General features: G+C 53.1%; 6 protein-coding genes; 3 read left to right on the top strand and 3 right to left on the bottom strand.

Moving 5' to 3' along the window:
- Nucleotides 1-95: 95 nt before the first annotated feature.
- On the top strand, nt 96-982 carry RCC_08982 (probable proteasome endopeptidase complex chain PUP1; the record flags this gene model as incomplete). XM_023774227.1 has 2 exons in its annotated part: nt 96-269; nt 332-982. The coding sequence occupies 2 exons, from the start codon at nt 96-98 to the stop codon at nt 980-982; spliced, it is 825 nt and encodes a 274-aa protein (XP_023629995.1).
- A 380-nt stretch (nt 983-1,362) lies between these two features.
- Nucleotides 1,363-2,175, bottom strand: RCC_08981 (uncharacterized protein; the record flags this gene model as incomplete). XM_023774226.1 has 2 exons in its annotated part: nt 1,363-2,069; nt 2,121-2,175. 2 exons carry the CDS (start codon nt 2,173-2,175, stop codon nt 1,363-1,365), a joined length of 762 nt encoding a protein of 253 aa, XP_023629994.1.
- Nucleotides 2,176-3,193: 1,018 nt separating this feature from the next.
- On the bottom strand, nt 3,194-4,531 carry RCC_08980 (uncharacterized protein; the record flags this gene model as incomplete). The annotated part of the gene is made up of 1 exon (XM_023774225.1): nt 3,194-4,531. One exon carries the CDS (start codon nt 4,529-4,531, stop codon nt 3,194-3,196), a length of 1,338 nt encoding a protein of 445 aa, XP_023629993.1.
- A 666-nt stretch (nt 4,532-5,197) lies between these two features.
- On the bottom strand, nt 5,198-6,335 carry RCC_08979 (uncharacterized protein; the record flags this gene model as incomplete). XM_023774224.1 has 2 exons in its annotated part: nt 5,198-6,202; nt 6,261-6,335. The coding sequence occupies 2 exons, from the start codon at nt 6,333-6,335 to the stop codon at nt 5,198-5,200; spliced, it is 1,080 nt and encodes a 359-aa protein (XP_023629992.1).
- A 1,790-nt stretch (nt 6,336-8,125) lies between these two features.
- On the top strand, nt 8,126-10,561 carry RCC_08978 (probable zinc metalloproteinase; the record flags this gene model as incomplete). XM_023774223.1 has 2 exons in its annotated part: nt 8,126-8,413; nt 8,504-10,561. 2 exons carry the CDS (start codon nt 8,126-8,128, stop codon nt 10,559-10,561), a joined length of 2,346 nt encoding a protein of 781 aa, XP_023629991.1.
- Nucleotides 10,562-13,345: 2,784 nt separating this feature from the next.
- Nucleotides 13,346-13,848, top strand: RCC_08977 (uncharacterized protein; the record flags this gene model as incomplete). XM_023774222.1 has 3 exons in its annotated part: nt 13,346-13,575; nt 13,637-13,766; nt 13,816-13,848. 3 exons carry the CDS (start codon nt 13,346-13,348, stop codon nt 13,846-13,848), a joined length of 393 nt encoding a protein of 130 aa, XP_023629990.1.
- Nucleotides 13,849-14,013: the final 165 nt, after the last annotated feature.

Genomic DNA, 14,013 nt, shown 5'->3' with positions numbered 1-14,013 from the left:
CACCGTCGCGCTTTTCACACTCCAACTCGATTGACATTGCATCACAACCGACGACAATTCAACCACCTTTGACACATCCTCGAACATACTCCATCATGCCGGGCTTCGACTTCAGCAACCACAACAGAAACAACATCCTCCACGCAAAGGGCGTACCACTCCCCAAAGCCACCAGCACCGGAACGACCATTGTAGGATGTCTATACAAAGGCGGCGTGGTCATTGCCGCTGATACCAGAGCGACAAGCGGTCCCATCGTTGCTGACAAGGTATGATGAACCATCTTCAGAGGCGACACGATCAATCGCTAATATAACCCTCCTTCCCTCAGAACTGCGAGAAGCTCCACTACATCTCTCCTCAGATCTGGTGTGCAGGCGCTGGAACTGCCGCTGATACCGAATTCACAACCGCCATCATCTCCTCCAACCTCGAACTCCATGCCCTCTCCACAGGCCGCAAGCCGCGCGTGGTCACCGTCATGACCCTCCTCAAACAACACCTGTTCCGGTATCAAGGACACATTGGCGCGTACCTCGTAGTCGCCGGATGCGATCCCACAGGTGCTCACCTCTTCACCGTCCATGCACACGGCTCCACCGACAAGCTCCCCTACGTCACCATGGGTTCCGGTTCCCTCGCCGCCATGTCCGTCTTCGAGACCTCTTGGAAGCAGGATCTCAGCCGTGAGGATGCAGTGAAGCYGTGCGCAGAGGCAATTCAGGCGGGTATCTGGAACGACTTGGGCAGTGGTAGCAACGTGGACGTGTGTGTCATCACACCAGAGAAGACGGAGCTGTTGAGGAACTACATCACACCCAACACGAGGGAGAAGAAGATGCGCGATTACAAGTTCGCACGTGGCACTACTGCTGTGTTGAATGAGAAGATCATCACACGGGAGCAAATCAGCAAGTACGTGACGGTGCAGGACATAGGCGATGGAGAGGCGGGTGTTGGCGAGAAGATGGATGTGTCATAGTCATGATGAGCATGCCTAGGGGGAGGATGTATCATAATGGCGTTCGGCGTTGCGCTCCCTGAGTGGGAGTGCTTGTACAAGGCGAGATTGTACTMGGTCAATGGGTAGCCAGCCTAGCTACCAAAATATGGTCTCTTTGCTGAAGAGATTTGACTATGCTTTGACCTCTGCTCTGATAGGTGATATTGTCAACGACGAGTTTCAGAACGGGTATGTGAATTCGTAGGCGACGTGCAGCCTTCATATCGCTATGATCTGCCCACCCACCATGCCATGCATCATCATCTATCATTAATGCCCAGGCTGTATGCTTTTCTGAAGCATCATGCGTCTTCTGCGAGCAGCCCCACACCTTCAGCTTGGGTATTGTCGAGAGAACTCTAGGCTTTACCGCCCTTCTTGCCTCCACGACCACCACGCGCAGCCTTCTGAGCAGCCTGCCTATCAAGTCGCTCCATCTGCGCCTTCTTCTCAGCATCCAGCAGATCCTTTTCCTGCTTCTCGGCGTCCTTTCGCGCAGCAGCCTCCTCGCGCTGCTGTCTCACAAGCTTTAACCGCTCCAAATCAGCACGTGCCTCGTCCGTCTWGCCCTCAGCATGCAATTTGGCATAACGCTCCTTCGCCTGCTGAGCCTGGAAAGCCTCGCGTTCACGTCTGCTCAGCTTAGATACATCCGTTTCCGCAGCCTTCTTCTTGGGGGCGGGGGCAGCATCCTTGTCTGGAGGCTGAGCAACAATAGTCGCCTGCTTGCGAGCAGCATTGCTATGGTTGGGGTTGGCAGGCATATCGTCGTCCTCCTCTGATTCCTCCTCGCTGCTGGTAGGCATGTCACCCGGTGCCGGTGCGCCCTGCTTCTTCTTCATGGCGGCCTCTTTCTTCGCTTTGGCGGCGGCCTTTCGCTKTTCACGACTCATTTCCTCTTGCTGGGGTTTGACTGGGCCATCATCGTCGCTGGACTCTTCCTCCGAGGAGTCTTCCTCTGAGGAATCATCTTCATCGACCGTGTTGCCGGGCTGCTGAGCCCACATGGACTGCTCCACGCCATCTGCGTCGAGTGGGCGAAGGTTCTTGCTAAAGTTGCGTCCACCTGGGAGCTATTAGCGTGCGATCGAGTACGATAATTTTGTAGAAAACCTACCTCCTCGCTTCGCTTTCGTGTACTTTCCGGCACGGGCTCTGGTGCTGCTGGACATGCTGGGCAGTCGGTCGTCTTTGTCTTTGTCTGTCGGTGTAGGAGTAGGAGAATGGTGGGGTATTCAATCGGCGGGGTCGTTGTGTTGAAGTTCAAGTTCGAGGCTTTGTCGAAGTTTGTAAAAGGCCGAGAGAAGCACCAGCAGATGGTGGTCACGGGTTGTATAATACTCCAAAATCTAGGATTCTCAGGATGTCGGAAGTGAAGTCGTCCAAATCGTCTCGTGAAAGTATGTACAATAATGCTTGGGCATCGATTCGTCCGTCTGCGCCCAATCCATCCGCGCCCCACATGATGACTGTACTCTCTTGGCATCAATCTCGCGACATGTCAAATCTTCACTCCGCTCCTCTCTTTGCTCCGTACATAAAACTACATGTTTTCCAATTCACTTGGCTTGCCGCTCTTGCTCCCACGGCAAACCGAGGGGAAATGGAGAACTAGATCGATGTAATTCAACCCGTCTGCTTACCTCTGCTTCCTTAGACGAAATGAGGGAGGAGCAAATATATTCGACGGTACAAACGAGATGAGGCGCAGCGAACCTTTCACCTGCTCTTCGTTTATTAGGTATTGCAGCGGCCGTCTCTATTATGAGCAGCAAGCAGTTCATGGCGCGGCTTGTGCTATGCTGCGTGCACTGTGGAGATGAGGCTGTCGAGGGTTCCGATGAAAACTCTGCGCGGAGAAAGAAACCAACTTGTGAAAAGGAGTATCACTTCATCTCTCCTCGTGCCACCACATGGAGGAAATCATCCAGGTCTGGCGTTCAAGCCTGTGCCGCAATGGTGCGATGCTGAGTGTTCGCCACTCGATCTTGAATGTGGTGAATATTTCGCGATGGAGGATGGCCGTAAGTTTACATTATAGGTCAATCTCAATCTCAAGCATGAATCCATCTCACATCATACATCTGGTAATCTATCTGTCGATGTCGACACTTGCACGCTGGCCATTGAAACACTCTCCTTCCGCTTCTGTCGCCGCGTAATGCAACTTACCTCACCACTCTCAATCTATCAAGTAGAACTGATGACCCATCCATCGCCCTCTCGCTCACCCTTCGCGTTGACACCTCCCCAAACAACCACACTGTTTCCACTGGCCATGAAATCGCAGCCAAAGAAAGCTCGCGGACCAGGGTGTACCTTGCCGGTGCCTTCCATCAGATCCTCCGGAGGCTGTACTTCAACTTCCTCCCAGCTGTGACTGCCCGTGTCGTACCCCAATTTCGAACGAATGGCATCTTTGATCGCAGAGGGTTTGATGGCATCGGAAAAGCTTGTTGTTAGCTTGACTTCCGGCTGGGATGAAGCTGCTTGGAACGTCCAGGCATCACTCCATTGCGTGGGATCTTCATTATCTTCTGGGGATGTTGCATCTGTCGATTGTGAGGTTTGACGCGCACCGAAGAAGTATAGGAGGTAGTTGCGTCCGTAGCCTGTAGTAATTGGCAAGAGTCCACCTCCAACGCGAGGCCGGGGACCTGGCGTGAGAGGGTTTGTGGGGAATGAGGTGCTCAACCACTCTGCTTTTGCCAGTTCTGGGATGTTGAGATTGAGAGAATGGACGTTGCTGCTCATGTTGTCCTCTCCATCAATCAAGTACAAAGTTCCGGCGCTCAATGTCGCGTTTGACGTCGATACTGGAGCACTGGGCAAGGCAGTCCAGACCTTTGATACATAATCAAAGTGCCATGCATCTTTGAGAGGCGTGCCATTTGCATCTATACCACCGTACAGGACAAGTTTGTTGTTTAAATTAAACAGCTTCGCGCCACTTCGCTGCAAGGGAGTCACATCAGACTTTTCAGACTTCAACGTCTCCCACGCAGACTTGGCGGTGTTGTACAGCCAGAAGAAGGGCTCATCGTCGACGAGCTTTCCAGTCTCGTCAACGCCGCCAAACATCGCCACGCAGACATTGAAATGACAGGCGGCATGCTTGGTACGAGCAGTTGCAACAGACCGGYCTTCCACATCGGGCACGGCTGGGACAACCGAGTAGTCCCGTTCGGGATTTTTGGAGGACTCCAAGGTCACAATGTGGATATCATTGCTTGCGAGCTTGCCGCTTGCTGTCTCGCCACCGAATATGTAGGCCTTGTTGCCAACGACGGTGCAGGTATGATCTGATCGTACTAATGAGAGTCTATCATTCTTGATTAGCTGCTGCTGCCCACACTTGGTCGCAGTACTGCACCTCGTGGCATCGTCTTTTGCGTTGGCAATCTGTTTGAACGTCGCCTTCAGACCGTTGGTCGGTTTCGCAATGGCATAAGCAGCCGCAGCTCCTTGCACGCTGGTGGAAACAATCTCTTCCGCCACTACAGCTCCGACTGCTACTTCGGCGGCCATTTTCGTGCTTTACCTAGGTAGTTCGTGGTTTAGTCGAGTGTTGGTGTGTAGCACAGCGAGCCAATGATGCATCGTCAAGAGAGTTTCTTAGCGTGTTTTTTTCGAAGTAATCCCTGCCACACAACGCGTCCACATGGCTCGMCCCATTCCATGACGCCACGGCGCCCACCGTCCTACAACAGACATGTGTTCAAGCAAAGCGCGATGAGACGTTGCGAGTACCTGCAGAGACTCTCACTAATATTGACATCTCCTGAATACCTATCATAGCTCTTTTAATCACGCGAAATGGTCGCGGCGTGGACGCGTCAATCTCGCTGGAAGCTTGTCCGAGCTCCCAGAGGAGGGAGCCTCATTTTTGCGACACACCGCAGTTCATTTATGACTAGTAGCATCGGCTTTTTCACGGTTTCCTGAAACTGCTGTAGGTAATCTTCGGTAGGACTAATTTTCAGCAGAGGTCGTAGTACTCGTAAAAAGGCTTGTTCGACGGTGCATTGACATCGCTACGTAAAATCATTTCCATTTACAGAAGTAGACATTGGTCCAACCGATAGGCCAATTTTGCCCCAAGTTGACAAGTTGAAAAGTTGAAAAGGCCGCGTGGGGCGATTTCCAGTAACGCCCGCTATCCTCGCACGTAAAGAAAATTCAGATTCGACAGGTTCAGAGCGGTGGGAGCGGCTCGAAATTGAGCCTCCTCCTCGCCGAAGCTCCGGGGGTCGGTGTGAAGGTGACAAATTCGCCAAAGTCGAATGAGGTGGTTCCAGGTGTGCTGAACCCGCCAAGGAAGCCGTTCCCGGTCATACCAGGCGTCATATGAGAAGATGGCAAGGGCGTAGATTTGCATGGTGGAGTCGTGGGAGGCGCCTGCAGGACAGGCTGGCGAGCGCTGCGCGAATGTCCAATCGCTGGCGAGGGTGACGTTGCGAGGTACATGAGCAGATCAGCGCCGTCATCTCCGCCTCCTGTTCGTGGAGTCCGTGACCAAGAGACATGCTGAACTTTGTTACTCATACGCATCTGTCGGTCCGGCGGTGGTGTGTGGGGTGGAGAAGATGTGATTCGTGACGAACTCAAGCGGTTTGACTTGCTCACTAYGAAGCTGGTAACGGGTAGATCGGCGTCGTCTTCCTCGCTGAATTCGGGCGAGTGCGGCTCGTCGGCGATGGTGGATCCTTCCGAAATGAACGATAGGTGCGATACTTGATGTGAGGGATATCGGGCATGTCGTGCAGAGCGCTTGATCGGCGAGGATTGTAGAGTCTTGATCGGCGAGGACACGGCCAGGCCTTGATTCTTCTTCCATGTGTTTTGGCGTTGTGCGGCGCCTCGTGTGCGTCTACCGGTAACGGCGGTGGTGACGGTGGGGTTTGAGATTTCAGATGGGCGAACACGCTTATGTCGGGAGACGCTACCTCCTGACCTTTGATAATCGTCTGAGAAGAGGGGCTCGGTGATGGGCGATGAGGCCATGCCAGCGCTGGAATGCAGCCGGCTGGATGTGGTGGATGCCGTGTCCGAAATGGTGTCGTTGCTGGACGCCGGTCGCTTTCTCCTCCTTAATCGCTCCTCCACCTGTGGCTCAATAGCATCCAGACTCAAGTTTTCCCATCCATTCTGAATCTTCACATTGGCGAGTGCAAGGCGGTCTTGCAGTGCACGGGTCATCTAGCAGATGAGCGGTTAGCGAGCTCCGCTTACACCATGGCTCCAAGTTCGTGCTCACCTTGGAGACTTGCACTCTCCGCATGACTTTGCTTGCAACCTCGTCTGGCCGCTCGAGTTGGAAAGATGCCGCCATTGTCGTGGTGTGGGTTGGTGGTGTACGGTGGTGAGATGTGCGTTGCAGCCGCACTGAGGAGGGGAAGGCAGGGCAATCTGAGCAAGCCACAATCAAGCAAAAGGCTGAGGCGGCAGCTGAAGTGATCCCCTTTGCACGTCGACGGGCGAGACTTGGGGAAGAGGCATGCAGATGCAGGAGATCCTCGTCAGGGAGTAGTTGTGAGAACGCAACGAGTCTTGCGTGGGAAAATGTTCGGTCGTGAGATTCGTGGTGTGAAGTTGGAAGCACTGTCCTGGGAATGCAATCGGCGATGTGATCTCGGATGGAACGACAACCTGGCCCGGACGAGAACTCTCTTATTCAGCGGTCTCATCAAACGTGAACGATGATCGAATGATAATGGCTATATATTATAACTGCATGCCTTTGCTGTTTGTACGAAGTAGGCGCTCGGCAGAAGTGTCCAGTTAGCGATTTTCAATGCTGTTGTGTGACGACGCTCTGATGTAGGTACCTGACGAACATTTCTTGCTGCGGAAACTAGTGGTACGGATCCAACATCTCAGGACAGGGCATCTCGACAGCCACAGATCGGACTTGCGTCCGCACAAAAGGGTCAATCAATGCCGTGCCGTCTACTTCCCATGGGCTACGACTGGCGAGAGACGGCTTCTTAATTCCAGCAAGATCTGAATTCTGTCCAGTATTGGAAGCCAAGTATACCACATCATCCGTCCCTCCGTCCCTCCACCCTCGTGGGAACAATGTTACGAGCTGAGCGACCCACGGGTTCGTTGCCCCTTCAACTCGAGCTTGGATACAGACATTCTGCACTGCCGACCACTCCCTTGCTTCGTGGTCGGAGTTGGTAATGGCAACAATTCTCTCATGAGCATTGCTACTCGCCCGGTATTACAAGCAACTGAAGAGGAGTGTCTCTTGAATCATGTCCCAGATGACTGATCAAACGGCGCTGTTGCAGGGATATGCATGACAAGCGCTCGCATGTTCGCGTGTGACACCTGCACTCCCACATGCGGCCACCCGACGGCAGAGGCTGGTTTATAGAAATGTCAAACTGTGTAACGACCCGAAGTGGTGACGATGTGGACGAGCGCTTTGTATTCCCAAGATTAGGTAGTGCGCCTTTCAAACAGACAGCGTCAAAGTAAAAATATCACGGGGCGGTAGTTGACGATGGCTGAGAGGCTAGTGCAGCTCTCCGTGATTTCCTTGCTTTCCAACACATCAAATCAAATGGTGGTGCAATCGTTTACGATCCTGGCATCGCTGTCACGCTGAACACTCCGCTGTAATCGACGAATCGGCAAATCCTGTACACCACACCCACCGTTCGCCGAAACAATTAGGTCGTTTGCTTGCTGCGGAGTTTGGTTGAAAGGTTGAGGACCTGGAAAGTAACGAGTGCTTGGCTTGGAAGACCTGATTGCGTACACATCGCCCGCTATCTTCGAAGATCCACATCCTGCAGGCAGGCTTTCATCGAGGAACTTAGCAGACCTTTCCAAACGCAAGACGCAGACGCAGAATTGTCTCTGATCTCTGGCACCTCCCAAACATTGTCATGTGAAAGTGTGGGACCTCTGACGCAAGCACAAAGTTTAAGTCGCATTGGAGTCGCAAGATCATCGGCATCAAGATATTGATATTATTGAGATACGACTGGCACCTGCCCAGTGCCCACCTTGCGCCGATCCAGGCCTTTGCCTGCTTTCCTACACCGTCGCCCCCGACCGCAGCGCGGTCACGCACAACGGCGACGGCCAACTCGAAAGACCGGTACGAAAATGCCGTCGTTCCTCAAGGACCACCTCAGCATTCGGCGCAAGTCCAAGACGTCGCTCAAGAACAAGGCCTCCGATGAGTCCAACAGTAGCTCGGAGAATGGCAGCGAGTTCCCACAACCGGGCACCTTGAGCACATCCTCTTCCACCCTGAACTTGGGCAAGAGATCGCCGTCCACAGCCCTGTCAGTGTCATCGCAGCGGGGCTCAAACTCCAACCTGGCGGGCATGAGCAGCGTCAATGGCGATGGCACTATGCTACCACCGCCAGTCCCAGCGAGGCCCCGAATGGTCAGTGGCCAGAGCAATCGCTACAGCATAAGTGTGCGTGGAGTTGCAGGCAGGTCGTTCGATACATAATGTCACTGACACACAATGCAGGGAATGCCTGCTCAGAACGTGGACCGCTCAACACCTGCGACATCGACGCTGGCACCACGTGTGCTTTCCATCTCGGACGGTTCCTGGGTACATCAGAAAGTGCTGCTCATCTACGGACAATGCGCCGACCCGACACAACCCATCGATGGACAGCTTACCGTCTGCCACCATCAGGACAACTTTCCACCAATTCAGTGGCCGGTCCACGACTCGCACTTCAAAGCGCTTGTATATCTCCAACCAGGGCCAAACAGATTGCGACTCGACTTTACTTCGCCCAAAATACCCACACCCAACACATCGATCCCGGCGCATTCGTCATGGATCAACATCAACTTTCTCCCCCTCATCGCATCCCCACCTCTGCAACTCTGCATACTAGTGGCGAAAGACTCACCCGAGACATACGATGCGGTCCCAGAGCGCGTTCAAAAGGAGGGCAATGGCTTGGCTACCGCCATCAAGAAATTTAGAATGTCGGCGTATCTCTGGCAGGCCTTCACTGCCGAGCAGATGAATCGCAATGGCTTTGGGAGGAGATGCTATCGATATGAAGAGGAGTGGCAGCCTGGGACGTTGACATGGAAGGATGCGGAAACTGGGCAAATGCGAAATGAGGCCAAGATTCACATCATCCGCATGAACAAGACTGTAAAGGAGATTCAGGATCTGGAAATTGCCCAACAGCATGGCCCGGCCACCAAAAAGGGAGATCTTTTCAGCATTGCGATGGACGCCGTTCGTGCGTACTTTGCACCACGACCTGRACAGCCGCAATACGTTTCTTGCTTGTATTTGGACGCCCATTGGGATAAGAAGGTGGGTGTGGTGAGAGGACATGCGGCATTGGGTGGCGGAGACGAACAGATCAAGCTTGCCATTTTTGGATCGCACTGCTTKCAATCCTACCCAACACACATCGAAGAGGTCGTTCCGGCATTCACAGACTGCACACGGACCAACACAGACTTTGTGGCCAACGACTCCAATGAGTGCGGATCAAGTTGGGAGGCCGCCAATATTGGGATTGGAGCACATCTTCACGAGACTGGTCATCTTCTTGGTTGTCCTCATCAGGAATCAGGAGTGATGCTGCGAGACTATGTCACATTAAATCGAACATTCACCACAAGGGAATCGTATGCTACCCGCACAAAAGCGCAAGGACAGCGGTTGTGTCTTCCAAAGGACGAGTGCGCGTGGCACAGACTGGACGCTCTGCGCTTCCGCTTCCATCCGACGTTCCGGCTTCCAACAGACCAGGCCGTTGCTGGAGACACCAGCGTGCAAGTGTGGACTGTTGAGAACTCGCAAGTCCTCGTCACGGCAGCCACTGGCGTTGCATGGATTGAGTTGTACCCTGAAGGTGACGACGTGTGCCATCACTGGATCGAGTATCTAGACCAGACCAATGCGTCAGCCGGCGCGCCGCGCCAAATTACATTGACGGAGAGCGTGTTGAAAGACAACCTGCCTGGTGAGAAACGCAAGCGGAAACTCAGCTTAAAGGTCTTCAGCTGTGGTGGTGGAGAGCACGAGGTCAAAGACTTCGCCCAGCTTATCGCATCAAACAACAAAATCAAGCTTCCTGACGGTCGTCCTGGATTCCGCAGCTCCAAACTTGGGTTTAGTCAAATGRAGGGATCACAACCGCAGGAGCATATTTTGGGAATTTGTGAGAAGAAGAATATTGATAGGAGAGTGAGACTTTTACTCAGCATCAAAATATACCATGGAGACTGCATGGATGGTATGGAGTTTGTGTATGAAGATGGCACCAGTGAGCTCTTTGGGAAGCGCGGCGGACGACCTGGAGGCAGCGAATTCGTGCTTGACCAGCGTCGAGGGGAGATGCTGATGGGATTCTATGTGAGGGCTGGATTCTGGATAGATGGGATCCAAATCATGACGACTATTGGGAGAAAGAGCGAGATGTATGGAAAGGCGACTGGCGGGTCCGGACACACACTTATCCCGCCTCGCGGCTACAGCATTGCAGGAGTTTATGGGAGTTGCGGAGCATGGTTGGACGGATTTGGGCTCATCATTACTCGGTGATTACCGCAGCAACGGACGATCTTCGAAAGCGGCGGCGCTCTCTTCAGGAGTCACCTCGGTCCAGGAGTCCAGGATACTTGTCTGAAAGAGACGTTCTAATATAGACAACGGAACAATCTAATAAATTTTGGCATCTTCGATACGATTTCCCCTGGCATGCTGGGTCGCTTTCACTTCCGATGGGGTGTAATCGTGGGTGCTGTAGTGTTATTTATGCCAGCATGTGTTAGTGTGTGAGCCAAAATCGCTTCTCTGCTGGATGGATGGAAGCACACCTATGAGACGCTTGAGGGTGATTGCTCCAATGACGTGCTCTTGAGATGGCGCAGGCGATTGCACGTGTACTGTTCGGTAACCCAAGCTTCGTAGCGAACTCGGACTATGGCATGAAATCATGTCAGTCTCTTAACGACTCCGTTTGCGTGAAAGTCGCTACTCATGGAGAGTCAATGTCTGGAAACGAAAAAGAAGGGCCCAGACCCCAGTAGACTTACGATACATACCGTACAAATTAAACAGTACACTGTACAACAAGCAAGTGTATTGAGCGTGGATCTACTGCCTGTACTGTTGATTTTGTGAATACAACGTCCTAGCTCAACATCGCCCATCGAGCATCAGATGGGCACTACCCCAACCCTAACCCTAACATCTCGAATCCAAACAACAACTTTCGACGAGTGTCACCAACCATCGACAAGGAATATTTTCGAACAAGCTCTGAAGGCTTGGGGATCTCATCATTCTGACGATGAGCCATGAATCGGGGGCGCGCGTCGCTCACACTGAAATCAAGCCTGATCATTGGAGCCAAGCAGCTACCAACATATCTTCGAACCGGTAGCCAAGCCGCATATGAGAACGCCATACCGATAGATGTGGCTATAAGAAGAGGGAAAGCAAGCCACCGACGAGTGCGGTCTGACGAATGGAGGAGCCACGACAGAGCAGTGAGCGGCCAAGCCGCATAAGGGAACACCATACCGGTAGATATGGCTATAAGAAGAGGACAAGCAAGCCACCGACGAGTGCGGTCTGACGAATGGACGAGCCACGACAGAGCAATGAGCGCATGCATGTGTGGCAGCGCTGCATGGCAGTACAAATCAAAGTGGTTTGGAAAGAAGGTGGGAATACTAACGTCCGATGGTCAACGATTTTGGCGATGTGTGTCCACCCGCCCGCGTGTCAATGTTGCTCGTTTGCTGCGATGGTTTGGTCGCTCTTAGCGCACTATTGGTGCATAGGTTGGCAGGGGATGTTGAGCCACAAGGGATGTACTTTAACCAGTCACATTTGCGAGGTGTGTATATGGAGGCGATGCCGGATGTTAGTCCAAATCTGATATGGGAAGTGACGGAGCGCGCGGATCGCCCTGTATGATTGGGAGGTACCCCGCCCTGGGCATTAGCTTCGGGACATTGTGGCTGTGGTGAATGATGCGGTCCGCACCCACAGCGTCTGTTTTCCGCCTGGTGCGGGAGGAGATCTACTCCGTATCGGTGTGCGTTGGCAGGAAAAGTGGATAGGCGAGGTCCAGGCGAAGGTCTTGGCGTTCCTTCGAGGCTGTTTAAACCCTGAAAGTCCGCAGACACCACCTGGCAACCTTGCAAGACCCGCGGTGCCCACGATGCGACAGCCTATTTGGAAAGCTCGTACAAGCATCGCGAGATGAGTCTCCGCATATCGGGCCTGTCAACGTCTGCCATGGGAAGCTGTCCGCCCCTGGTCGTCACATCCAATGCGTGTGGAAGATCGACACGTTCCGCCTCCCATCAGCGCGCGGATGCTCCCTCCTGCAGCCGGCATCGAACTACAGTTGCTGGCGTTTGCTGGACGATCCAGATTCCCCGGTGAAAATGTCAGTGAAACAGCCTTCCTTGTTGGAGGAATGATTTCCGTTGAAATCACCTGCGGGTCCTGCCWTGGTCATCCACAGATGTTCAACGGCATGTATCAACGAGCATCTGCTTCGGTTCTGCTGTTCCCGCGTTCAAAAGGCGCCAGACAGGCCATGATCCAGAGGAAGGTGCATGTTGAGCGTTCCCATCCGGCACCGAAATATCGTCTGCCCTAGCCGTGGTATCCACCACCCAACACGATCCATAAGTGACGATTTGCGTGACACATACAACGAAGTATACCCCTGGCAGCTGAACATAGCACAGGCGAGTCTCGCTAATGTTGAACTGCATGCCTGTCGAAACACTGCACGCTGTATACACATGTCACCCCAGACTGTACGATATCGAGACCTACTACAAATCCAACATGGTAAGAATCAATCGCCAATGCCAATCCACGTACCAAATGTGGAGTTTCTGCACAAAGCCAGAAAGAAACAGTCTGCTACGGGAAAAGCTACGGAACGATCCCAGGACGCGAACAGTCCCACCAAGAATGGCATTGACAGATGCGCGCTCCCTGTAAAAGTACCGCCGTCGCCACGCGCTACTTCGTACAAGGATCCGGATTCGGAAGTTGTATGGGCCTTCCGACTAGACCAAGGCGATAGCTGGAACGCATGAGCATCTCGTATGCCATCGTGTGACCTTTCCGGCATAACAGTCCCCTGCATCAGGTAGGCTCGAATGCTGTGTTCAACGAGGACCCGCCGTGGTTGGAAGAACGTCAGCAGGGTTCCTACTACGGCTGTGAAGAACAGATATATAAGGATGGTGCTTCGTCCTCGAAATCAAAGCATCAGCTCCAGCATCAACAGCCTCACCAACAGCACAACAACCAGCAACACTTATTCCTACACTCACTCCAACTCCTATCAAAATGCAGTTCTTCGTCATTGCCTTCGCCGCCCTGGCCGCTGCCAGCCCAATGGTCGCAGAGCGCGCTGCTGACCCAGCTGCCGTTGCCACCACCCCAACCTACGACAATGGAGGACACGACGGCGGCAACGGAGGACATGACGGCGGCAACGGCGGCGGCAACGGCGGCGGCAACACCGGAGGCAAGAAACAGTTCAAGTGCCCCGGTCTTTTGCAGACTCCCCAGTGCTGGTAAGTTTTGATGACTAGGCCACTTTTGTGAATCAGATCTTTGTACTCATCATTTGTCCAGCCAAACCGATATCCTCGACTTGGCCAGCCTCACCTGCGAGCCTCTCCGCGCCGACGTCTCCTCTCGCGACACCTTCAAGGCCGAGTGTGCCAAGACTGGTGCTACCGCCAACTGCTGTCTCCTCCCAGTCGTAAGTCTTTCCCTTGATTCTTTCAGACAGCAATACTGACATTACATAGCTCGGCCAGGCTCTCGTCTGCCAGAACGTCTAAGCTTGTCATCATGAACTTGCATGTCCTCGAAGCGCCCCCCAAATTTTCGACACGAAGAGACGCTTGATCCATGACAAGCGCAATGATTACTCACATGAGTGCGGGAACTTATATTATGAAAAATTGCTCTGCTTAAACGCCATTCTTTTCCATAAATTTTGACGG

The sequence above is a fragment of the Ramularia collo-cygni genome (genome assembly GCF_900074925.1).
Source record: "Ramularia collo-cygni strain URUG2 genome assembly, contig: RCC_scaffold16, whole genome shotgun sequence".
Classification (NCBI taxonomy): Eukaryota; Fungi; Ascomycota; class Dothideomycetes; order Mycosphaerellales; family Mycosphaerellaceae; genus Ramularia; species Ramularia collo-cygni.
Note: the sequence above shows the minus strand (reverse complement) of the source record. Positions and strands in the feature narration are given on the sequence as shown.